The sequence below is a fragment of the Porites lutea genome, chromosome 5, assembly GCF_958299795.1.
Source record: "Porites lutea chromosome 5, jaPorLute2.1, whole genome shotgun sequence".
In the NCBI taxonomy this organism is placed as follows: Eukaryota; Metazoa; Cnidaria; class Anthozoa; order Scleractinia; family Poritidae; genus Porites; species Porites lutea.
Genome location: NC_133205.1, coordinates 2,115,941 through 2,141,270, shown reverse-complemented (window position 1 = coordinate 2,141,270; position 25,330 = coordinate 2,115,941). Strand labels below are relative to the sequence as shown.

The 25,330-nt window shown below is 39.7% G+C and overlaps 2 protein-coding genes across 3 annotated transcripts; one reads left to right on the top strand and one right to left on the bottom strand.

Annotated features, from left to right (window-relative positions):
• Positions 1 to 222: 222 nt before the first annotated feature.
• Positions 223 to 3,914, bottom strand: LOC140936453 (protein usf-like). Its single transcript, XM_073385929.1, has 2 exons — positions 3,510 to 3,914; positions 223 to 956 (listed from the first exon to the last, which is right to left on the bottom strand). Exons 1-2 carry the CDS (start codon positions 3,820 to 3,822, stop codon positions 580 to 582), a joined length of 690 nt encoding a protein of 229 aa, XP_073242030.1. The 5' UTR covers positions 3,823 to 3,914; the 3' UTR covers positions 223 to 579.
• Positions 3,915 to 4,964: 1,050 nt separating this feature from the next.
• On the top strand, positions 4,965 to 25,208 carry LOC140936424 (uncharacterized). 2 transcript variants are annotated; one of them, XM_073385893.1, is made up of 14 exons: positions 4,965 to 5,886; positions 9,077 to 9,119; positions 9,863 to 9,981; positions 10,327 to 10,399; positions 11,786 to 11,829; positions 13,987 to 14,072; positions 14,255 to 14,295; positions 15,522 to 15,688; positions 16,624 to 17,810; positions 20,406 to 20,550; positions 20,663 to 21,322; positions 21,741 to 21,998; positions 22,610 to 22,673; positions 23,437 to 25,208. In XM_073385893.1, exons 1-14 carry the CDS (start codon positions 5,189 to 5,191, stop codon positions 23,560 to 23,562), a joined length of 3,711 nt encoding a protein of 1,236 aa, XP_073241994.1. In that variant the 5' UTR covers positions 4,965 to 5,188; the 3' UTR covers positions 23,563 to 25,208. The 2 variants fall into 2 exon arrangements, with proteins under 2 accessions (XP_073241994.1, XP_073241993.1); XM_073385892.1 differs by having other exon boundaries at positions 22,607 to 22,673.
• Positions 25,209 to 25,330: the final 122 nt, after the last annotated feature.

Genomic DNA, 25,330 nt, shown 5'->3' with positions numbered 1-25,330 from the left:
CCCCTTCCTGGGCCAATCCCCTACTTTAAATACAATTCCCAACCCACCAGCTTAAAAACACTTAATAGACTGCTCCCCATCTACCTACCTTCCAACATGAAAAATTAAACTCATTTTCCCCTTTGAGACAAGTTAGTTGCATGAAATCCTGTTTTTTTGGGGGGCATGGAGTTTTTTCCACCGCTGGAACCACAGAAATAATGAGTTGTACTACTCTGAGTGATGGTATCAATGAAAATAATTTATTAAAGTGAACAAAAAACGAACAAAGCACTAAATCATCAAAGATTTATAGTTCACTGCTATCTGATTGCTTCATAATTAAATCTATTGGACTACCTAAAGCCAAAACACAAATTTCCTTGGTAAAATGTTGATTAGTGGACTGGTTTAGTTAAAAACTTTTAGCATGTTTTGGAAACAATCATTTTAAAAGAAGTATGTGTGACACCTCTAGCAAGTCTATTCAATTTTAAAAGAACAGTCCACCTCATAATTTACTTGCAAGTATTTGTAAACAGAATTTCTTTTTTTAAGGAAAACACTCAGTACAAATCGAAGTTTGTTTAAAATCAGGGTTCATTGTAAATGTTTCTTCATAAAGTCTACCATCCTTCCTAATGCCAAATCACAAATTTCCTTAGTGTAATTTGGATTAGTAGGATTAGTGAAGGCATGGCCAGTATCGTACATGTGCAGCTCATAACTCACTCCAGCGGCATCAAACTTCTCTGCAAGGGCCTTAGCATCTTTTAGAGAAGAGAACCCTTCTAGTGTATCTTTACTACCAAAGTGGGCTTGCACTGGTGCTTTGATCTTGCCCACATCACAGAGGTCGGAACTGGGAATGCCGTAAAATGGAGCGGCAGCTGAAATCTCTTCAGGAAGTAGTGCAGCAGCAGCTAAAGCAAGGGCCCCACCCATACAGAAGCCAGTCACACCCACTTTCTTACAACCTGACAAAATAACAAATAATTGCGGGTTTAGTTTCTAAACATAGGCTACGTTCACAGTGTACCGCTAGCCTTTGTGCTGCCACGAATATCATACTGGGTAGGGCTTCTGTTCACACACTCACAAAAATTGTTGTGGTGGTGTGATAAGTCTGAGGTGGAGCAAGGCTACCCCAGTCCGATCTCTAGAGCAGAGGGTCACATATTGACTGACTACACTGCCGGAGGTTAGCTATACGTGGTGCCACGAAAAGCTAACCGGTATAGTTTGAACATAGCCTTATACTAAGTATGGGGCTGCATCAGTGGCAACCTGCTGGCAGAGCCTTTCTTTCACTTGCTCACGACAATATTTCGATTTTGGCGTACTTAAGGAAGACTGCATTAATCGAGTAGGATCTTTGTTGGGCATATGTGTTGCTTGTTGCTATAAGGATACAGTTTGCAACCCAGGTCTAATAGCTGTGAACTTGGCACAGTCGGTTTAGTTAAGACCATCGGACTATCAATAAATGGATGCTTGCATTTGAAAAAACAAGTTTGATGAGAGAAGGCAAGATTGACTTATCCAGAAATGGAGGCTGTGGCAAATTCAGAAACTTTACACCATTCAGGCAGATCAGCCTCCTTTTCTCCTTCTTGACCAACAAGAAGACAAAAACAGGCTCTGATTACAGGGTGCATCAGTGTAGGACTGAAATAAGACTTTGGGGTTCTGTCAACTGAGTTGATAAATTACAGCTGTCCATTGACTGCTGTATATATACTGAAAAGGAGGATCAGATGGGCTGGTGCTCAAAAAAATAATTAGTTTTACAAATCAGGCAAACTTCCCAAAGGTCTCTATGGGCTGGTCATTTATTACCCGAGATGGGGGCCTGGACCGGCTATTTTGGTGGGGGGTCATTTTCAGATTAGGGAGCATTACCTGGGGGGGCATTTTAATAATTTCATGAAAGTAGTACAGAGCAGTAACAAGCGTTAATTGAAATTGAATGTAACATCTGTAAATAGCAAACACTGATCTTATAAACATAACTGTAGATAAAGCATGTGGTGAACTTTTGGCACGATTTGTGGCCTGCAGAACAGGTGTTGTTTTTTTCATGTTTTTTAGGCATGAGAGGGTATGCACTTCTCCCTGAAAACACGAAAAAATAATCTTTATTCTGCAAGTTACACAATTTGTTGCTAGAATATTCCTATGGAGGCTCACTTTCACCATAGTTAAAATTTATGGAGGGTCATTTCTAAATAGCTAGGATGAATTGGGGGGTTGGGTTTGAAAATCTAAGTTTACTCAAAATGGTGCATTGTGCGCCTCCCTCACAGGTAATAAGCAGTCACCCCCCCCCCCTCCTAGTAAAACACCCATCATGCTGGTAACCAGTGAGAGAGGACTGTATTCATTATTGGGAAGACCTTAGATAACAATGACCTCAACCAGGTTGTGGTGTCTAGGGGTTTTAGTGAAAACAAGGGTTTGGGTGGGTGCTCAGTCTTGCTGGCTCAAGAAAACCTAGTCTTGGCAGACCTGTAGGGAGGTGGATGTGAAGCATGCCCTTGCCCCTCCCCCCATAGGCACCAGAGGTCCACTTTTTTATTGATCAGTGACTTAAAAAGAGTGAAGTAGGGGTATTGTGTAGTGAAATTGAAAATGCTGTTAAAGAAGTCACAAGCCTGACTCACTTTTTCCAAAAAAAAAAAGTTTTAGCCTTCGTTAAGTATAAAAAGGGGATTTGGTGTGCCTACAAGACACTTTTTCATTGCTCATTAAAAATCCTTTTTGTGTTTGTTTGCCATACTTTTCTGCAAAGTCAGGTTGGATCTGAATTGTTATTTTACCAGTTGGCGAGTATGAGAACTCCCGTCAGCTTTGACATGCTGGACCCAGTTCTCTATGTTGCTTGGAGGATATAAGAACTCCTATTAAAGCTACACCGTGTGACTCTTTGTGGAGAAAAGTTTTTTTAGGTTGACATTTTTTCTTGTTGAAAGTATATAAGTTTCACCACACCATCTTAGTTTTAATTGCATTTTCAGCCATTTCAGGAGGCTTTTAAAATTCAAAAAGTTTTCACAGGAGCATGTCCCTGGACTCACACTAACGTGTTCCAGGTGAGCCCCCCCCCCCCCCCCAAGTTGCAAACTTCCTGGGAAATTTTGTCTCAGACAACTAAAGCTTCCCCCCTTAAGAGATATGCCCCACCAGCCTTATTTGGTATGTCTCCTAGTTGGATTGCACCTGCCCCGTAAAAAACCTCCCTATGGGCCTGCTCGGTCATTCTTATTTAAGGATTTTCTCATTATTGAACATTCTGTCGGCGAATACTAATCCTAAACACACCCTCCCACTCCCTGGGTAGGGAAAATATCCATTTTGAACCACTGCAGTTTCAAAACAAAGCTTGGAGTTATCTTAACAAAAAAGGGGTCATTTTCAGGATTTTGCAGCGTTCCGGACCAGCCCAAAGTTGCAACACCTACGTATACTATACTCTCCCTCGAATTGCGTGACCCCGATTAACTATTAAGGAGTTTATATATTGGACCAACCTTTCTCCTTCAAATATTTCGCAGCCCCAGCGATATCTTGCACTGCGCCTGGCCAATCCAAATCAGACATGTAGTGGCCCGCGGTTTCGTGATCCGTCGCTATTTTTCCCCGGTACAAGTCGGGAACAAGGGTAACAAAGTTGCCCCTTCCAGAAATATCCGCAGCTTCGTCTATGATCACCTGATTCATGCCCCACCACTCCTGTAGAACCACGAGCCCCATGCTTGATTTGCTAGTGTCTCCCGTCAACACCCCCGACAAAGCTCCTTGTTTATTCTCCGAAGGGAAGCAGACTTTTTCTTTGTTACTCATGATGTTCTTAGCTGGAAAACGCCAAGCAAGTCGACACAAGGATGAGATTCGAAGGGCCGTTTTGCTAACGCTTCGCGTGCGGGATTTGGGATTTGCGGGGATATCGGCTCAAGTAAAAGTGGCTGGGTGTAGCTTGGGTACTAGTTTTTAGTCTCCCCCGTTCACCCTAGAGTCACAGTGATCTGATTGAACTCGAATAGGAGAATTAATTTTTTTATTTTTGGAAAGAAATAGTGCCGGTACCACACATTTAGGCCACTTATCGCTAATCTAGTATCTTCACACTCCTGTAAGGGCTTCCCATTCAAGACACCCTGTTCAACTAACGCTTGAAAACCACACCCTGTTCAGCGCACAGTACCTACTTCTTCGGTAACCAATACAGTGGCCTGTTGCTTAGATTTTCTAGTCCGGTCAGAGCTATTAATAACCTTAGTCATGGATAATAGAAAGACAGTCTTTCTATTATCCATGCCTTAGTCAAGATCAAGAGCCATTATGGCTCTTGTCATCTTAAGTCTGAAACTCATTGACAGTTTTATTTTGAAGACATTTTAAAATGATAACTAATTAATGTCACGTTACTAGGTTCTAGTAATGATGAATATTTCCTGAGTCATGATCAAAGAGTTTAAAATTCCTATTGTTTTTTATTTTGCACCCCTAGATATGGAAGGTTGTAAGTAAACTTTTTTTTAGTGATCGCCTGAGTTGTAGTTTAGCATTAGCAAGGAAGAGCAAAGCTTTTCCACTTTTTTTTTTCATGGAGCAGGGGTTGGACTTCTCCACATATACTTCTCCTATCTTATTGCTTTTGTTTTAACACAAGCTATTCTCAACAAATTGCGGAAGGTGCACAATAATTAATTTTAGATTAATTAGCAAGCTTTCTTCGCGAAAAGTTTTGAAAAGTATCAACGTCACATCAGTTTGCCATTCCATTGTTAAGGCCCGTTGACGTCTCTGTGTTTTGTGGGTTGCCGACATATCATTGTTCCTCACTCTTTTACGATTCACTTTAGTTCAGCCAGAAAATAAACAAGTTAATTTAGAGCGCACTTGAAAAAGCCAATCAGAATGTAGCATTCTCTGCACTCTTTTGTTCGCCGACAGGTAAGCACATACACACGCGTCGCCTCGTTTCCATGGAGTGAAAGTGACGGTAGCCAAAGGATCGCTGTAGTTTAGTTACTGAACAATGAAAGATGCATAAAGATTTTCTGGGATTTGGCTGTCATATTTATTTTTAATAACTAGCTAGGAGACAGTTGAATGTCTAAATTATGCCCTCTCTTGTAGGGGAGGTTCTGATGTGGCGAAACGGCAAAAAAAATTTGCTGATCGCGTAACGGAGCATGATTGTAAAATGGCTGAATTTGGAAATCAACCGTCGGGTTTTAACCCGCCAGGGAGGCAAGGATGTTTGTCGGATCAGGAAAGTTCTTCGGAGATTTCCTCAGGAGTTGATTTACAAGAGCGTTTACGAAAGGAGAAGTCATTTCGCAAACAGACGGACGAAGTATACCAACGTCTTCAGGACGACTACGATGAACTTCTAAAGAAATATGCACAGGCCGAGAATACCATAGACCAGCTGCGAATAGGAGCAAAACTTAACTTTTATAGCGACTTACCTCCACCACAACAAAGCTCGTTTGTAAATGTAACAGTTCACAAACAACCTGGTACGTTTAGATTTCCGAGAAGTAGCCGTGCTGTGTTGAGCGAAGGCGGCTCTGCGAACGAAGAGACATCTCGCGGGGTTGATGCCGGGACGCAAAATGGCAACCAATCGATTTATGCGCCAAACGCCGGTTCACATCCTTCGCTCTCTGATGGCGTGAGATTAAGAACAGCTTTGTCGTCTAAAGTTGAACATTTTCAGGAAGATGTAGATGCTTTACAAGATCATGTTATGCAGGGACAATGGGCTGAACCTGAAATAGAAGAACTGCGGAGTATGTGTGAGCAATTGAAAGCACAAAGTGAGAATTTAAAACGTGAATTGGCTCAGATCAGACGGTTGGAAAGTGGCGGAGATCCTGAAACATTTGAAGATGAAAGGTGAGTGAAAATGAAGATAAATTTGACGTTCTTGGTGAAGGTCAAAGATGTTGATTGTGATTATATTTAGGCCCGGAAATTGTGTTTGTATAGATGTATTTTTGTCAACACAAAGTTTGTCGCAATACAGATCTCGTCTGTTACAAGTAGCAAGTTTACGTTCTTATATTGAGCACAAAATTTACAATCGCCTTGAAAGAAGGCGAATTTTTCGACAGTATTCAGGGCTGTTTAGACGTGATAATTACGTTAACTTTTCTCCTTTATTTAACAGACATTTTGTACACTTTCAATAAATGAGCTTATTTAACTAGGTCTTCGACTTAAGCTTTGTCCAAAGTTAAACGAAACTGCTTAATGATTAATGATAAACGCTCTGAATTTTAAAACGATCAACTCGCGATAAGAAAAAAAGAAAAATGTTTTCCAGCTGATTCATTATTATGATTCATTGTTTCCTTTTACAAAACTGAAAAGTTTTTCTTTCAATCCCACTTGTAGATTTGAAATAGCCTAACACCTTTGGTATGCTTTGTAAAAACACAAAACATTGTTTAGGTTGAAATGACTGCAGGTGGACTGTAAACTTTGTGATCCCATTCTTTTGGTTTAACATTATTCATTCGCTTTTATAATGACACCTAGGTTTTGGTTGATTTGAAAATTAATATATCATGCCCAAAGATATTTAGGAATTTTCCTGAAAGGTTTTAGTACAGGATGCTCCCAGCAGGATCACAAAGCTATGATTTTTTAATTGTTGAAATTTTGGAAACGATAACAGTAGTGTGTACATTTTTTTCAACAAATAATCAATGTTCCCGTTGACTTGGAAATATAGGTAGTGAAATGGCATTCACTGGATAGGCCATGACACTTTTAATGTATCTTTAAAGGTGTTGGTTTCTAAAATAAGACTGGTGTAGTTTGAAGTTGTGGTATGAAACTTGTAATTTTGTCAACCATGCTTGATTAAGTAGAATGCTTAAGCCTACAGTTGGGACTTGAGTAAAACAATAATTGTCAAAAAGCTTTTAAAAAGGCAAAACATGTGTGAATTTTTCTCAGAATTATTTATATTTGGATGTGCAATATATACGTGATGTCTTTGAAAAGGTTGATGGCATAATTATTATTGGTGTTTTTCAGCCATCATTATGGATTAATCATCTTTTAAGGTCATTTCCCAAAACAGCATTTCCCCCTTTGCTCAAAGCAAACTGCTCTTACTTTTCAGTTGACTTATGACAACTTTATGCTTTAAGCACCACCATGGGATTCCTCAGTTGTATTAGAATGGGCTGACATATCTAAACTGGTTTCATCAATTTTGGTCATTTCCTAAACCTATATCCATTCAATAGACATTTTGATCATTCACCAATTTTGGTTATTTTGGGGCTGGTGCACCATATACCAAGTGAATAGCAAGACTCAAGTTACATCACAAAGAACACAACAATGATATCTAGCCCTTACACAATAGCACAATAGAACAACACAATAGTGCTTTTATTGACTTGGTATATCGAGCATCACCCCTTTTTGGCGGAATACAAAATTAGTGACAATTTGGGAAAAAATAATTAGTATAACAGACCCACCACAACACCAGACAGTGCTGTGAAACAGCCACAAAATACACATCGTTCTCTTATACTGTAAGTTTATTATCAGTGGTTGCTGATCAATGATTCAAACCATCGTGCTTTGACTGAGTCAACTGATTTGACCAGGGATACCTGGTGGTGGTTCTTGGGAGCATTCACCCTAAAACAAGGGGTGTTTAACTCTGCATATTTCATTGTATATGTATTGTATCATTGCAAAAAATATTATCATGTTCATGAAGTCTTTTGCCAGTTAAGGCAGCGTGCAAAGAAAGTCGTGTCCGATAGCCCAGGGCTAGTGGATTTTACTATTGGGCTAGTGAATTTTGTTCTTAATTTGCCCGCCTGGCAAGTGAAATTTTTTAAGGAATTCTAATCACAAAAGAACTGTTATCAACCCTGCTCACCATCGGGCTAGTTAAAATGACTTTTGGGCTATACATGCTAACTACAGCTTGCCGGAATGGCAAGTTGTAATACTGACTTTCTTTGCACCCTGGAACATGGCATATGCTGTACCAAATTTTAATTAATGTGCTTTTTTGTCAGTTATTAGTGTTAGTCAACTGATGGTCATGTGGCTCAGGGTTTTAGTATGGTAATGTGGTGGGGTTACTTTGGTTTTGGTCAAAAGAAGGCAGAAATTAGAACCCTTTCCTGTCTGGGGCTAGAAAAAATCCTGTGAGGAAATTAAACCCCAGAAGATATCAAAAGATGATACTGATTATTTTTAGAAGAGTGATGAACAGCACAAAAATGTTTCCTTTGACGTGCCAAGTCTAATTATTTTGTGAGTCACAGTGATACATAAAAGATTTTAGCATAACTAAGTTAGAAAATTCTAATTGCAACAACCAAAACTTTAATGTTCATTACTCATAAAAAAATTAAACATAGGCCTTTTTTTTATTTTGCATCTTTTAACTATAGAAAATTAATGTCAAAATGAGATAAAGTGTAAACCCAAGCAAAAATGGACATAAGTTGTTTGCATGAGGGCCCCTTTGCCTTTTTGTGAAAGCAACATGACTTGCAAGTATAAAGACCTTTTTGACATCTCACTTTACACTTATTACAACAGTAATCTGTGATGGATGGCTCACCACTTTGAGTGGAGTCATAATAAAATGTAGCTTGTTCACATGCAATGTTTTTGAAAAGAAACCTTTGCTTTATGTAGTTGTATGTTTACATGCACATTGATGTGTTTTCTTTGTCTTGAAGTTACTCTATTTTACTCTACTTTGTTCATAGTCCAATTTGAGTAGTTGCATTGTAATACAACTGAAGTCCTTAATAAGATTCAAAGTTAAATTCCAGCATTCAACTCACTCCTTTTTATTCACACATTTTAATTTGAACATTAGGAAAACCAGGATGTGCTGATGAAAGCATACTTTACCAAGGAAAGTAACCAAAAAATAAAATAAAAAATTAAGGATTAGAAGCAAGAGGGGATTTGTGACACTTATTATTATGCTCAGCTCTTGGTGGAGACTATTCCAAGTCAGTTTTTTTGAAAAAGTGATAAGGTGTTGTTCTAATAATAATAAAAAAATATTTTTATTATTCCTTTGCAGTTTTACTGGTGATTTTTTGCCTGAAGATAGCATTAATGGACAGGTGGGTAAATTAATCAACTATTTTGTATTATTATTATTTTCTTTCCAAAGCTTTTAGACCTTCTGTGGCAAAGTTATCTGGACTTATGCAAGGCTCATTGGCACATAAGACATCTTTAAAGTTTTGTTTTTGTTTTTTTGCTATGAAATCTCTTTTATTGTTAGGAGTTTGTTTCCTAATTAAGCTATACGTGTTAAGTGGTATTGAACCAGAAAATTCTTCTGATCCAGCACCTTTCAAAACAACGACAGATGTGGCACTGGCAAAGACAGAAAACCAGATGGAGAACTAGACAAACAAATGTACTGAAATGCATATGCAACTATCCTGCATAGCAAGTGGTTTTCTTGTGTTTTTGTTTTTTGTTCATGACTCAATCTTCTTTCTCTTGCCGGCTCCCAATCGTTTTTTTGTGTAACTTCTCACTTTATGAAACATCAATGAAAAAAATGTCTGCTTTGCACAATAATAGTCAAGTGGTAACATTTAAGGAGAAAAACACTGGCTTGCATGTACAGGGGCGGATCTAGGGGGAGGGTGCAGGGGTTGTGCACCCCCCCCCCCCCCCCTGAGATGACCTGAGGTTTTCTAATACAACTGGTATTCTGTGGAAAAAAAACTATGTGGTTTATTGGTGTTGAAGTAGAGCAAGAGACGAGTGCACCCCCTCCTGAAAAAAATCCTGGATCCGCCCCTGATGTATTTGTCAGATATACATTTTCATATGTGCTTTGTCCTTGCAGTTATATCGATGTGGGCTGAGACTTGAGGAAATATCAGACCAACTGGGAAGTGCAACTCCAACCAACAGGGTACCCAACCATGAGGGAAGGAGGAACAGTTATAGTGAAGTGTTAAACAGGTTAAGCAACATTCCTGTTCTTTGCCTATGTAGAGTTTCCTTGCTTTCACGGTCAAACTTTGTGTCTGGCAGTGTGGTTTTTACTTACATGTACAAGACCATAGTTGATATTACATTTTGAGGCAGCATTATTACTTACTTACCAGCCCAAGGATTTCAAATCCCATGGATGTATAAAAAGTCCATTAATTTCCTTTTGATTTTGTTGTAACATACAAAATAAAGAGAAATGTGGAATCAAGTCGGTATAACATCCTCAGTAAGACTAGCAGTATCCACTGTTAGAGCAATCAGATAAGCTACATGTTTAATACCCATAATATATTATTTATATTTTTTTTATAGACCTAGAGATGGCTATCCACAAGCAGTGGCTGAAAACCATGGACATGAACCTGAGTTACAGAACTTAATGCAGGTAACTGATATGATGAAAGAATGAAGATTCAGCTTTAGGCACATGATGTTATAGGAAAATTAAAACAAGCCTGCAGATAACAGCAGACGTCGCTGATGAAGGGATCCAATTGGGTTCCAAAAGCTCTGTGTAACTTTCAAGAAATTGTTGACCCTCCCTATTGTTGGTGGTGAAAAAAATTTCTCTGTAACTAATTTGATGTTTCATGTTTGTAAACACATGATACATTGCTCTGAAAAGAGTTATAGTGGTGTTTTCTTTTAGTGAGCTTTGACATGCGCTCTCACTTAAAAAAAGCACTGTTTATTTTTTAACAACACAAGGCAATCTACAGATTTAGCCAGGCTAAAAGCGAAGCACCTGTTTATGCATTTTAAATTTACTACAGACAATGTAATTTAAACTATTGAAAAGACTACAAATCCATGATTAACTTTACGTGAAAACCATCTGACTGAAAAACTTAAACTTAAGTCTGCGATCAATATTTAAAAGTTAACATTTGTCTGTGGAAAACTTCAAAAAAATGTGTGACCTCAATGAGTTGGCACCTGAGCCTGCAATAGAGTCATGTTACACTGGTCAACGGATACTCTGTTTTGACACCTGTCAATTGACCATAATATGGTTGTCTATTATAAGGTTAACAAATAGATTCCATGTTAGAGCATTTTCACATGACATCACGGCGGCCGTATTGGTGTTCCAAAACAATAAAACAGCCGCCATGTTGGTGTACCCAGAAAATCCTCTGGTAGTTGAACTCTTTTCTTTCTTTTGTTCCAGTAGCATAGATTCTGGCCAAGTGAGTGAAAACGCTCTTTAGATCACAGATAACATCAAAAGAGTTGAAAAAATTCTGATTACAAGGACTAGCGCTTCCTATTAGTATAATAATAATAACAACGAATAATTGGGTTATGGAAACTTGGAAACAAATGACAAGTGTGACTTCTGCCCCTTGAAAAAGCCTGTAGCTGCTTAATGAAATGTGTAAAAACTCTACATTTAATGTAGAGTTTTTTTTGGGAGTGCAAATGTGTTTTTTTTAAGGCGGCAGTTAGTATGTAATGGCTGTTCTCTTTTGAGAAAGTTTGTTATGAGAGCTTTGCCTTTACAATACACAAATAAATTTGTACAGAAACTTCCTGGTGGATGTCAGAATTGCTGGTAACTTAAGTTACTCACCTTCCAAGCAATCCATAGCTTCCAGGGAACTGTTCGATGTAAACGTTAATTACGTTATGTCGGCTACGTTGTTTCAGATTTTCTTACATATAGATTACTGAAGTAGATATGCAATACCCCATGGTGACCTCGTTTTATTTTCTTTGTCCCCTTTCTATTCAACATTTTAATAGATTTGTTTATTTTCCCCTTTTTCAGAGGCTCAGAAATATCAAAGAAGCCAGCCGGAATGATTTAACAAGGTAAATTCTATGCAAGGCAAATTTTATGTGGTATATTTTGTTTGTTGTCCAAGACAACCCCTTCCAAATGTCCATCTATTGAACAAAATATATATCACTTGCCGTGAGAAGTGAAGTTTATTTTTAGCTCAATCCCCTCCCACCTCATTGGGTCAAACTTGAGTCATGCAATGTAATTCTAGCTTTTAAGTCAATTAATGAATTCTTACTGAATGTACTCATTCTGAAAAAAAGAATTAATTCTTTGATCTATTTTTCTTTTAAATTCTTAGTTTGTTAATGAAATCGTGGCCTTCTTAGGTTGTGGATGTAAAGTGTCATTTGACTGGCAATATGTTCTCATAAATAAACAACATTGTTTAGTGAGATTTTTTAATTATAAATAATGGAGAATTACGGTTCAAGTGTCCACTGCGAATTTATTTTCCTTCAAGTTCATGCAGTAGATTGTTACAGTTTTTTTCCATTATGTTGGAAAATTCTTTCATTATTTTCATATGTATCTTTGATGCAAAATCCCAGATTTCAAAAAAAGTTTGAATAGACGAGATTTTTTTCCTCTAAGGCAACAAAATTTATTTACGTAATTTTCTAAGCTACGACTTTGGTGTGTTTACAAATATAACGACGGAAGATTCTATCCCGTAAACCCCCATAACAAAACAGATTTGCATGGATAAAAAACCGTATTGGTCTCCCGGGCAGGTGTCTCCTAGCGATATTCAACGACAGGTAGATAAGTCAATATAGCATATGATAATTTCTGGCAGAAGTGTTTAAATCGGATGCTACTGTATCAGGATGTTATTTCAAGAACATCACTACAGCGATTTCATCTTTCGATAATGCACGCATGGCGGCAAGAGCTTTTCAAGAAAACTGCAGCGAAAGCACAGAAGATGAAGAGATCGCGAGGATTTTACGTTGGGCCGCAACAATGTAATATTCTTATTTTACATTTTAGCTGTTAAATTGATTTGAATTTCAAGGATTGATTTAACGATGAGGCCGTTTTTGAGTAAACAGAGCTTCAGCCAGTCGTTTGTTATTTTGAGGGAGTGCAATGTGTTGTAAGACGGGAGCAGTTTCGTTTCGAGTCAGATTCTGATTACTATACCTGTTGTGTTCTGTTTTTGTTTCATGTGGTTCTGTGATGGTATCAAGACGGCTCAATGTATCTTTGTGTCTTTTGTTAAAGTCAACAAAAATAGAAGCTCGACTTTGCTTTTGTTTTTGCCGCTATCATGATTCTTGGGTCGGTAATGGTTAATAGAAAGCAAACGGCAAAGATCACTTTCATTCGATTTCTCTCTTGTTGACCTGTGTCCGTAATAATGGTAATCATTGATTATAATCGCTTCTATTTTTCTCTAAAAGATTGTAGGCTTATGTTAATTGTAAAATTGTATTTTCAAAATCTTGAAATATTGGAAGTGATTCATGTTATGTTTATGTAACACAGAATCGTTCTTTTAGTCGCTACATCAGTGATGAGTCGAGTTAAAACGTCTTCAAATCCTGGAAATTTATCCTTATTTCAAATGTTTTTCATTAACATAACTGGGCATTTTACATAGCTAACACATTTTATGAAGTGATTTTAAAGAGTATTTTCACACAGGTTTTTTAACCTGCCGTACCCTAGGAGTTTTTTGAAAGTGGTGTTAACAAAATTGTGGGGCGAAACGATTATTTCTCAAAACTGTATAGCGTCTTGAATCGCCTTTTACATATCATGATTTTAAAGAGCGCTTATTTCTTTTAATGATTTGTGATTTGCTTGTGGTTTTGATAAAAAGGGAATAGATACAGTGGAAAAATGGGAAAGTATTACTTTTATATGACCTATAGTTAGAACCCAAGATTTAATCATTTTACTGTAAATCCCGTTTTTAAAACTAAGTTGTCATATCCTCAATTTTTTTATTATCTTGTCTCAGCTTCTCTTCACAGTGATTGAATATGTATATCGGAAATTCTTCACGAAGCATGCCATTCAATATAAAGTTGTTTTTAACAGTGTTTTTTTCTCTGTTGTTTGTTTGCCTCCCCAAGGTGGAGTTTATTCGCAAAATTGATAATTTTATTTTTTTGACTTCCAATATCGCATTTAAAACTGCGAACTGATTTTTGACATTTTTGTCGTTGGTCTTGCAGAGAAGGGAACAGCACAGACGATGCTGCGGATTTTGATGTGAATTCCGTCGGAAGAGAAGACGAATACAATCGCAGATTTTCGCTGGGTAAGATCAAGTTGGTTTTTCCGTTCGTATAACGTTCAGTTGTAATGATAATTGCAAAATCGTTTAAGACGCTAAACGTTGTCGTAGTGACTTCCTTTCGTTGCATTATTAGTGACGGTGATTGGGTAATGAATTATTATTTTGAACCTATCGCATGATTTCATGTCTTGTTTTATCCGCAGGTCCGCTTCCAGATAGCGATGGTGAATTTGAGAACAAACAGGTGAATTAAAATCTCTTATTATAAACCAGTGTTGGCTCCTTTACAGCGATTTTCTCCGCTTTCTGTTACATCGCTTACGTATACCTCTATTATAATCCTAGTCGGACAAAACTAACACTTAACATATTCAAATTGAATGTCAGTTTTCGCGTCGTAGACGTTTTTAAATTATTAGCTGGTGCTTTCGTGCTGTGTCGAATTTATTACAAAATGACAGTTTTTAAAGTAATCTGAATATTCTTGGAAAGCCTTCCGTTAAGATGTCGAGTCAGTTGACTTTCATGTTTTTCATTATCCAACGTATATTGTCACTTTAACCGTTCTTTGTGTGGCGATATTGATTATGTGAGAGAATTTTTTAAGCGGAATTACTGTCTGTTACATGTGGTTTTGCATGCATCATAACATTAGAAAACTGACCAATCATCTGTCATCACCTAGTGCGTTCTAGGGGATTTTGTCTTGAGACGTGTGTAAAAATTACCTCAAATTGCGTAAACAAACTTTATTCAAATTTCTTTATCGCTCTATCAAAATAATCGAAAATGATTCGAGAGCCGGGCCAATACGACTGTTCACTGTATTGAGTTGTTCTTTTGGCGTTTTCGAGTCGAAAGGGCCAGTGCGGTCCAACACAACGGCAAATGTTTGGAATATGGTACTCGAAAGCCGACTGAATCTTACCACGAAACGTGCTGAGTTAATTTGACGAAAATTTGGCAGAGAATTCCTGGCAATATTGAGAATCGAAGCATCAGAGTTTTTCCTTTTTGGTTATGGAATGGTTTGGGAACGAAGGATCACTAGAGGAGTTTTATTTGGTTCTCTTGGATGGAAGATTAGAATATTCGGTGAGCGCTGTCGGTGATTTTATGCTACTAGCGTGGCATAATTAGTGGTGATTAAAATTAGAAGTTACGCTTTGTTACTCTTTCGCCAATCTAACATCAATTAAGTATAAGACTATTCATATAAAAAAAAAATGCGGATAATTTTGTTATCTTCCTGTTTAGGTAATACTACAAAATTTTCTGTCGTTTTGTATCAGTGAAAACCACTGTTGAGGTGGTTTTGCGAAGAATTCAGATCAATTCCTATATCATAGGCGAAAATCGTGGAGCAGGGGAAACCTGCCAAGTATATTTTGCTATTTTAGGGCATACTACATTATTTTGGAAAGAATTCGTTATGTGTGCCATAAACGGAGTTCTATTTTTGTTTTCTAGGGGCTTGGTGACCACGCCGAACCCTTGGACCTTCAAGAGTCTGGCTACTTCGCATCCGAATCCATGAGCGTTCAGGACCCTGCGTCTGAACCTCTAGAGAGTCAGTATTTTGCCAACAGTCAAGGGCCTTATGACAGATCACGAGGAAATTCTTTACTGGCAACAAGGTACAGACGGTTTTTTCCTCAATATGAATGGACTCCGACCCGTTTCCATTCATATGGGATTTATGCCAAATCATGTTCTATTAAAAAGGGAACACGCGTTTCTTTCTGTTGAAAAGAAACAAAGCAAACACATTTATAAATTGACGAAGCCGTATTTAGTGAAGATTCGTTTGCCTCATTTCCATGGAAAACAAGCCCCAAGGAATGTGTGCTTTTGGCCTTGAAAAGAGTAGTGTGTTCACAGTCCCCTATTTTTCCATAAGACCGTCGAGATCGAAGACCCCGACACCCGCCCCCTCGGTACATTTAAAAGCCAAGATGGCCGCCATTAACGGTGAGACGCGCGGTACCTCGACGATCTCACGGAAAAATAGGGGCCTGTATGAAGTTTATAAAAAGAGGAATTTCGGGTCTTTTTGTAATCGCATTTCCCTAGCCTGTGTACAAACGTCCCCCCTCCCTCAGAAAAAATCGGGAGAAAAAAAATCACGATTTTTTCTGAGGGAGGGGAGACGTCTGTACACAGGCTACATTTCCCCCCTCCCCTATATTGCGAAGTTTGTATCAGTGGAGAGTATTTTAAGAAACTAAAAGCGGTGGTATTCTTGGCAGGAACAAGGTAACTCGGAAATTCGTCGTTGACTTGCTTGATGACATTCGTAAAACTGATTGGACAAGAATCGAAAACCCGTGGTTAAGGTTTTTGAGGACACCAGCGACCCTAGCCTGCGAACAGCCGACGCATTTCCAACTTAGCGACGACCGGAAATGCCTCGGCTGTTCGCAGGCTACCGCGACACTTGTGTCGTGCTGTAATAAGATGTAAAGATAGTCAATGAGACAGTGCTTTCCTTAGGTCAGACAGCAAGTGTACAAGAATACCCGCTATTCTATATTGAATTCTGTCAATAACGTTCTGTTTCTTTTTTTATCAGCCCCCGTCGGTTGTCCGTCTCTTCCACTGCTGGCCAGCGTTCACGAACCGGGAGTCACGTGAGCCGTTCCAACACAGCAGACGTTGACTCACCCCCTCCTCCCGAGGACGAAGGTGACAACGATTTAGCTTCTTCTAGTCTTCCATCCCCCCAGACCTCTCCTGGTAGTACCAGATCCCCTCGAGCTTACTCCAGCCCCGTGCAAACTAATGTGAATGGCATACCCCCTCCATCCCGACGCCAGGACAGTCACGTGAGCGAAGACAATAGTAAACGCTCGCGGGAAAGCTCAAGAGCATCTCGTTTACCGCGATCTAGATCCGATCAGGATGGTTTGCGTGACCATGGTGCTGCTGCGAACCCTGACGGCACGTTTGTAGAACGTGATCGTGCCCCTAGCAATCGCAGTCTGCCACGTGAAGCATACGTGCCCCAGGACACTCGAGGCAGGCGAAGCAATTTGCGTGATCCTCCGTGGAGCGCGAATGAGTCACACGAAGAAAACGCACGCAGACCATCGCGTGTTGTCCATGGTCGTCCTTTAAGGGCCAGTGTCTCAGGCGACAGTCGTGTTTCGACTCCCCTGTTCCTTCCTGATGGAGCTCCCCGACCGAAAGAAACTCAGCGAAGGGGCAAGCAACGCAACCCGACCGCTGACTCCGAAAGAGGCTTTGACAGCGGATTTTTTGGTTCGGAGGGGAGTCGGATTTCTCGAGGGCACGAGTCGCCCGATATCCGTCCGACATTTTATCCCGAAAATAAACTTCGGGTCGCTCCTTTGCAAGAACACTCTGCTACAGAAACGGAGGACGACAGGCTTCATACGACCGTTCCCAAGCATACTCCGAAGCTGATACCCAGAAATAGGGACCATAGACGGCGACGATCTTCTCTCCAATCTTTGTCTGAAAGCGAAGAAGATCGTGCCCTTGAAACATCACACGCTAAACCTCCAACGAGGACACCCTCGTCTCAACGAGAACGGAGGAGTCATCGGCACACTCCGACTCATCCCGCCCCTCGGTCGGATAACGAAGGACAACGAAGACTTGACGACTCTTTACGAAGACACGCGTCAACTCCGAGCTTATACGATGACGGTGCGGGAGATAGATCTGAACAAATCGGAAGAGGCTCAAGGACTCCAACCCGTCATGAGAAGGCGTCGACTCCATTGAGGAGCACTGGTAGGGAGTGTTTTTATTCTACCTATTTAAGGGTTCCTGTCTTCACTCGTTGTTCTGCCGAATGAACCGTGCAAATTTTGAATTCGCCAAATGTCAGCGCCAGCTGCTCGGTCCGTCGACCTCTTTGCATTCTGAATGCCGGTGCTTTCAAAGTTACTCGAAACTTTTCAATACTCTCGAAAACTCCTTTTATCTCCGTCTCAGAAATTAAACGTTTTTGACACGTTTATTAAAAACGACTCAATCTTACGAAATATATTTTTTTACTTTCACAGTGTGGTTCTGTGTTGTGTCAGTTTATTGTTTTTTTTACCGACTTTGAATCTGAATTTCATTATTTCAATCAAACCCCGTACACGTCCCCTTTATGGTCTTTTAATTCCATTAAAGTACCAGGTTAAAATCTGCCATTTTCTTTCAGTATAACTTAAGTCCTTATTTTTAAGAAAAACATGTTACGCTCAGTGTGCTTTTAATGTCTTTTGATAACCTGCAACCGATCAAGGACATCATCGAAATCTGAATAAGAAAATGGTGATTAACGAGCTGTGTTTTTCCCTTTTGTTTTAGAAGCAAGTCGATTAATTACTGAAAAAGCTAGGTAAACAGTTACAGCTATTGTGTGTGGAGAATTTAACTTAATTTCCGTTAATTCTCTAAATTTTACCGTTTTGGATTAATAAAGCCATTACCTCCTCGCGAAAGAATGAGCAAAATTGAAATACTAGTATCTTACGGTTTCGTCTAAAAAACGGACTTCTATTCTCGGTTAAAATTCCCGTAAATATGGCGTGTTTTCTCCATATTTTTGCGAAAGAAACTGATATTTTGATAAACAAAGTTGATATCCCGCTATTATGCGGTCTATTTTTCGTTTGAACGTTTCTTGGCGTGTTTATTTTATTACGTATGGGCGCATTCATTTACATCTTATCTTCCAATGTGTCGGCTGGGTCACTTAAACATCTTATCCAATAACCGTGTGGATAGAATCCTTTTATGATCCTCCTATGAATCCAAGTCTCGCGTTCTTAATCAACAGACTGTTTCGTTTCGTGATCGCGACACAGTGCACATGTTGCAAAGAAGCTTCATCAAATATTACGGTATTTTGATTTTCGTGCAAATGTTTGTCACTTTTGTCATATAACTCACTAACTAGACCGAATTAACCTAGGAGGTTCGCCTTATTTGGAGACTGGTCGAGGAAGACATTGGTTTTTGTTCCTAGGTATATTTTTGGACATTTTATTTGACAGCGAACCAATCAAAATCGAAAGATGGATATTTATTTCATGGTTAGATACTTCTTTTGATATGTGTTATTTCACAACGCTCATGGCTAATATCTGCTCGTAATATAAGAATGTTTTGTACTGTGACTAATGCCTTGATATGTTCTTTATACGAGAGGGTCTTTTTGGAGGTAACGCTTTGATTCACTTCAAATCCATCTGCTTGGCACTAATCTAAAGATTATGTACTCTTAAATTAATAATACATAGGCGTCTAACGATATTAGAACTGTTAGCAAGGTTATTAGTAAAGATATTTAGGTGGATGTGTTGAAGCGATAAAGAAAAGTAATGATGGATTTCTTTCGAGGTACTGCTTTTGTAAGTCGCGTGTGCATTCTGGTTCATTAAGAAATCACTTGCTTTATTTTCCAACGGGTAAAAACTCTGTTTAGACATTCTCGTTTGTCTCTGTGAACTAAAAATCAAGTTATAAAATATTTCTGATATACAGTACAAAATACTTGGGTGGAAAGTTGGTGTTATATGTGATCCTTCGGTTTGGATGTAAAGATTTTAGAACTTTACTTTGTAATGAAATATTTGCCTTTCAGCTCGGACAGTCACGAAATGGTTGTTTTTGGCTCTTAAGTTTATCTTGTTGTGTCCTTAAAAATAGTAATGCCGGGGTCGGGCACATACACTGGACGCGCAAATAACCTGGATATACAGCCGTGCAATCTCATATGTAGTCATCAGTGAAGATGATATGAAGTATAATTTTCAGTTATAAGACTCCCTTGAAAAATAAAAAGGGAACCTCTCCTTTTACTTGTTTACTTTCATTTTTCTCCGTCACGCTTTCTTAAAACCATCAACTTTCCATTTATTGCGGTTCAATTGATATTTGTTATCCATGAATTTTAATCCTGGATGTTGCTTTATTAATATGATCCCCAAATATACTTTTTTATGTTTGTTTTTAACCTTGGGGCTTAATCAAATGTTGTCAACGAATGAAAAGAAAAATAGTAATTTATCATCCGTCGTTATTGCGCTAATTGGTTTTCCACAACACCAGGTTCACTTGCTTTAACATTTTATCGGTTGTGCTAGGCAACATTTCAGGTGTGTAAATTATGTTAAAAGTGCTATGAATTACACCTCAACTATGATGGTCTTATGTCGTGTATATCTGTGAGTTTCTGAGTTCACATTAAAGCTTCGAATCGATTAAGAACGATAGAGCCATGACACAATAATGACGATTCTTGTTGCAAATTAAAAAGAGAAGAGTCCTTCAAGTTTCTTATCAGTCCCAATCTTGCCAAGCATTTTAATAATTCGTGTTACATTGTAGGTCCGCGATTAGAACAAACCCGTCCAATGGATAAACAGAGCGTGCGCAGTTATCCCGGGGACCGTGACTCTGTGCGGTCCGTTAGGCGGTCCAGAAGAGAAGACAGCAGCAGCGGTTACAGTGATAATGAGAGGAGATACCGCAGGTCAGTATGCGCGTTAAACAGACATCAAAAGATGTTTTTTGTGCCTATTTTGTATAACTAGGTAATAATTTTCCTTGCTAATTGTCTTTCTTTTGATATGTATATTCTACAGAGATCCTGTTGACAAATTGAGGAACGAATTACAGAGCTTGCAAACGCAACTTCAGCAAGAAACAAACGCACGTGGAATGCAGGCTCATATGTATGACGATCTTCGCCGAAGACATGACGATCTCGAGCGCGAAATGGCACGACGGGGAGCCGAGCAACAGATGGCGAACATGTACGACAACCTGCAGAAAAAATACGACGCACTTGCTAGCGAAATGTCCCGAAGTAGAGATGCTGCAACAAGTCCCTCGCCATATAATGATCTTCGACAACGCGTGGAGGATCTCGCTCGTGATTTAGGCGAGCTGAAACGAAGAGAATATGACAGACCCCCTCCCTCACCTACACCCCAACTCCCACCCCCACAGCCAGCTCCAACACCAACACCAGTAGCATCACCCCCACAGCCTCCAGATGTTTCTTTGATGCAGTTTTTGTGTCCATTCTGTGGAGGGTCTGGAACTCATAGCCACGGAAATTATTTCTACCCTGGCTATTCTGGTCCACCACAGGGAACCCCTTCACCAACCACAGGGACACCTCGACCGCGTCGTCATACAGAGACGCAGACAACGTACGTGCCGCAAGTTACGAACACCTTCGTCCGTCATCCAACAACCCCAGCAGCGACGTCCACACCTTACGCACCCTACTACCATAAGTAAGTGATAAAGCTCTGCCAAAAGGGGTGGGGATAAGTTTCCGATTGTGCCTTTGTCTCTCCCATGGTCGCGTTCGCGTTAGTGGGGAGAAACTGACTATCAGACGTTCGGATTTCCTGTTTGCATTTTCCTGTAGTCAATTTATTTTAGCAAGATCGCTCTTCCCTTCAGACGTTCCCGCTGCATGGCAAAGAGGGCTCTACGGGAGAAAGAGAGACGAGGAAGTAGAACAAAGAATTATTATGCCGTTGCGGAACTGTTACGTAGAGACGGCCCCTCTTTTTGGTCATTTATTTGAGTTTAATGATTTATGGGCGTCTTACATGTATGTCTACTTCACTTGTCACCAACCTTATTCAAGATCCTTTTATTCATTTTAAATTTGTTTTGATTAATTTGTAACCTGTTCTTTCCTAGCGTGGTTACGTCACCAGTTCATCATCACACGCACACATATCCTGGCGCAGCAACCGGATCTCCCATAGTTCCGACTACAGTTATAACCCCCGGTGCCCCTATGGCACCTGTCGAAAGGATCACTGAGACTCCCACGGTACATCATATTCATCACCTCCCAGGGAATAGGCCCCGCACTCACAAACATCGTGCTCGTGAAGTCTCGGACAGCGATGAATCGGATAGTGAAGAGGAATATACTGTACAAAGATCTAGGGGGTAAGTTCATGTAATTCCTCAATTTTTGTTTATTAAAATGAGTCAAATCAATAAACGAACACATGAATATTTACAAGCACAAGCCAAGTGGGCCTGAGCAAATAGTAGATAAGTTAATAGTGCTCAATAGTGTTGCTGTTGATGGTGACTGACGTTTCGACAACCTTTGCGGTAGTCATCTTCAGAGTCTAAGTGAGTTGTATCACGTCAGTTGATGGCATTAAACTCTGGTCGTTGACCTGATTGAATGTTCAATTAAGTCGCGTTGGTATTGGTCGTCGGTCAGTCAAGCAGTTATGTTATTGGCTATGAAGACTCGAAATGTCATTGGTGCGGTTCGATCCGTCTTTTGTACAGTTTAACAGTCGTTTCTTGTTAGTCACATTGTCGTTTGTCCACTCAGTCTGTCGTAGTTAGTTTTGCTTGAGTCCCTCAATAAGTCGTTTGTACACCGCTGGTAACTGTAGGCTTAACACCTGAACAGTCAGCAAATAGATCAGAGCTACGGAGCCGTCATGTTGTTTCGTGTTATGAATGTTGGACAGCAAAAAATGAATTCTTGCGCAGACTCTCCCTTTAAAACTATTCTGAATCTCTCCCCTTTGCAGCAGACATTCCCGACCTAGAAGCAACCTGGCCAACCGTAGCAGCTTAGGCGGCTATCAAGGGGATGAGGTGAGAAAACAGTCATTTTACATGTAAAGCCTTGTATCTGTAGTATTTACATCGGGCAGATCACGGAGGATAACTCATTCAGTTGTTTTAGCTTGGATGTGAAGACTAAGATTTTGTAATTGTAATTTATTTACCTACGGAGCGCTTAGGAGTTTTTAAGAACTCGTTGAAACGTGTCCGTGTGTTCTAGATCGAATTGGAATTTGGAAGTGTTGGTTTTTAAGCTAAAGGAGAGGGGGAAACCGGAGTACCCGGAGAAAAACCTCTCGGAGCAAAGGAGAGAATTAACAACAAACTCAACCGACATATGGCGTCGACGCCAGGATTCGAACCCGGGCCACATTGGTGGGAGACGAGTGCGCTCACCACTGCACCAATCTTACTTCCCAAGATGAACTTGGAGAGGGCACCCTCCCCCATCTGGTGACTGAAAGATAATCTCAATATTTTCCTTGTCGTAGAGCAAGGAGCCCAAAAGTGTGACCTTATTCAATTAATTCGCATTCTTTCATGCATACAGTAACCAATCAAAAGTCGAGGACAGTTTTCAGCTGGCCTCTGATTGGATTAAATCTGCACGAAAGAATGTGAATAAATTAAAAGCGGTCACCCTTTTGGGCTCCTTGCTGTAAGTCTCTGAGACAGTTTTACATGAAGATATAAATCAGAACTATTCAAAGGGCAGATTTCTGATTTGTTTGACCAGTCATTGATTTGATTGAGACATTATTATTTATTTTTTTTCTTGTTTTCTTTATTGCAGCTTGAGAGCCATCGACTTCATCAGTCACTCGATGTAGCCAATAAAGCGGCAAGAAAAATGCAGCAACTTTCCAAGAGAATGCTGAGCAACATCGCAACGGACCTCATACGATCGGGGAAAAGATAGCATTTTGATCTAAATTTATATTATGATCCAAGCTGTTATCAAAACTTCCACCCATCATAGTTCACCATTCAGACGCGTGCTTCAACTTGAACCACAATTTGAATTTTAGTTGTTAGCCCTCTGGAGCTTTGATTCTGGTCTCGCTTGGGGAACAATGTGTCAACATGGCAGTAAATAATTGTTTTAGTTAGATAGCAGCAACTAAGAAAGTCTTATCAAATTTTTATGGGAGGACGAAAGGCAGCTTTATCGTTTCACAGCAGAAGGATTCCATGGAAAGCACGCCGCATGTGGTGCCCTTGTAGCCGAGGAACAGCGCATGCTTCTGTGTCGCCTTATGTTTCGCTGCTTTCATTTCCGTTCTCTGTCAGTTTCTAGCGCTTGGTGCTTAGATTTCCTTAATTTCGTAAGACTGCACAGCGTACAGAGGAGTTTAGTTAGCCGTTCCCTCCTCCACAGCCTTTCTCTAGGCTTTGTAGACAAGCGAGAAGTGCGAGAGCTGGTGACAAGCGAGAAGCGCGAGAGGAGGGTTATGGGAACGAGCATAGAGCGCGAGCGGGGAGTGATGGGATGGAAAAAGAGAGAAAAGGGAAACCAGAGGTGGCGTCTTGAAATGTCGGCTATTTTCTCAGGCTAGAATCAACGTCATGTATAACTCCTCTGCACCCTGTGGAGACCAGAAACACAGCTCCAGACTAGCTTTTGCCAACACACAACAATTTGCTTATCCATTGGAGGCCATAAGAGCTTGCAAGTGAAGCAGGAGAGTCAGTTTAATATTCCCTCGCAATAACTCGTTTCGTGGCCCTGCTGCCAGCACTTTGTCAACGCATTTTGTTTCTTCTAACCAACCTTTTATGCCTAAAAACCGTGGTTTCACTGTTGAAAAAAAGCGGGTTCATGGGTGCTCATTCCATATCCATTTAGACGATTTGTGCTTTCGCGTGAATCGTTCGCAAAAGTTAGGTATCGCTCTTTTTTCGGAATAGAACATAACGCATTGTAATTCAAACATGTTGAGGGCAGTGTTTTATTTTTATATTCTAAAGGCAGTATTAAGTAAAGCGCTTTTATAGAACTTTATTTTATTTAAATGCTTATCATTTTCACTCCAAATATACATTCGTGTTATTATATTTATTCATTTAAAGCTATTACGACGATTAATGACGAGTTTTTAAATGAAAAACAATTACGCGTGAATATAACTTTATCCCCACAAAAATGATTCTATTGGTTTGTAAAATATTGCTGAAAATTTAGGAAAATATAAACATGTTTTTGCAATTTGATCGTGGTGTGATTTTCTCGCGATTTCAAGAAGGATGGGTCCCTGTTTTCCTTGAACTCGTCGAATTATTCATCAGTTTCAATCTTCAGCAGCAGAGTCGACGACAGCAAAGTGAAGAAATGATTATCACATTAATAGCGAATTCGCGTAAATATCAAATAAAGTCACCAATTCGTAGGAAGGCTAAAACAGTTTATCAAGAATTTGTTGTTGCTCTTGGTGTCTGATATAATTTGTAATTTCTTTGTCCCGCGTCAAACGTCGAACTTCACATGGGTGGAACCTAACGCTAATAAGCGATAGTAGTAGATTTTGCTCATTAGCCTCAGATTCGGCATACGTGAAGTTCGACGTTTCACCCGGACCCTAGTGCCAGAGGTTTGTAAACAAAGACTGTTATGATTTGCACTAGAAAACAACCACCTGCATTGTTCAAACTGTTCTTGTCGGCACATATGAGGATATTCTTAACACAGC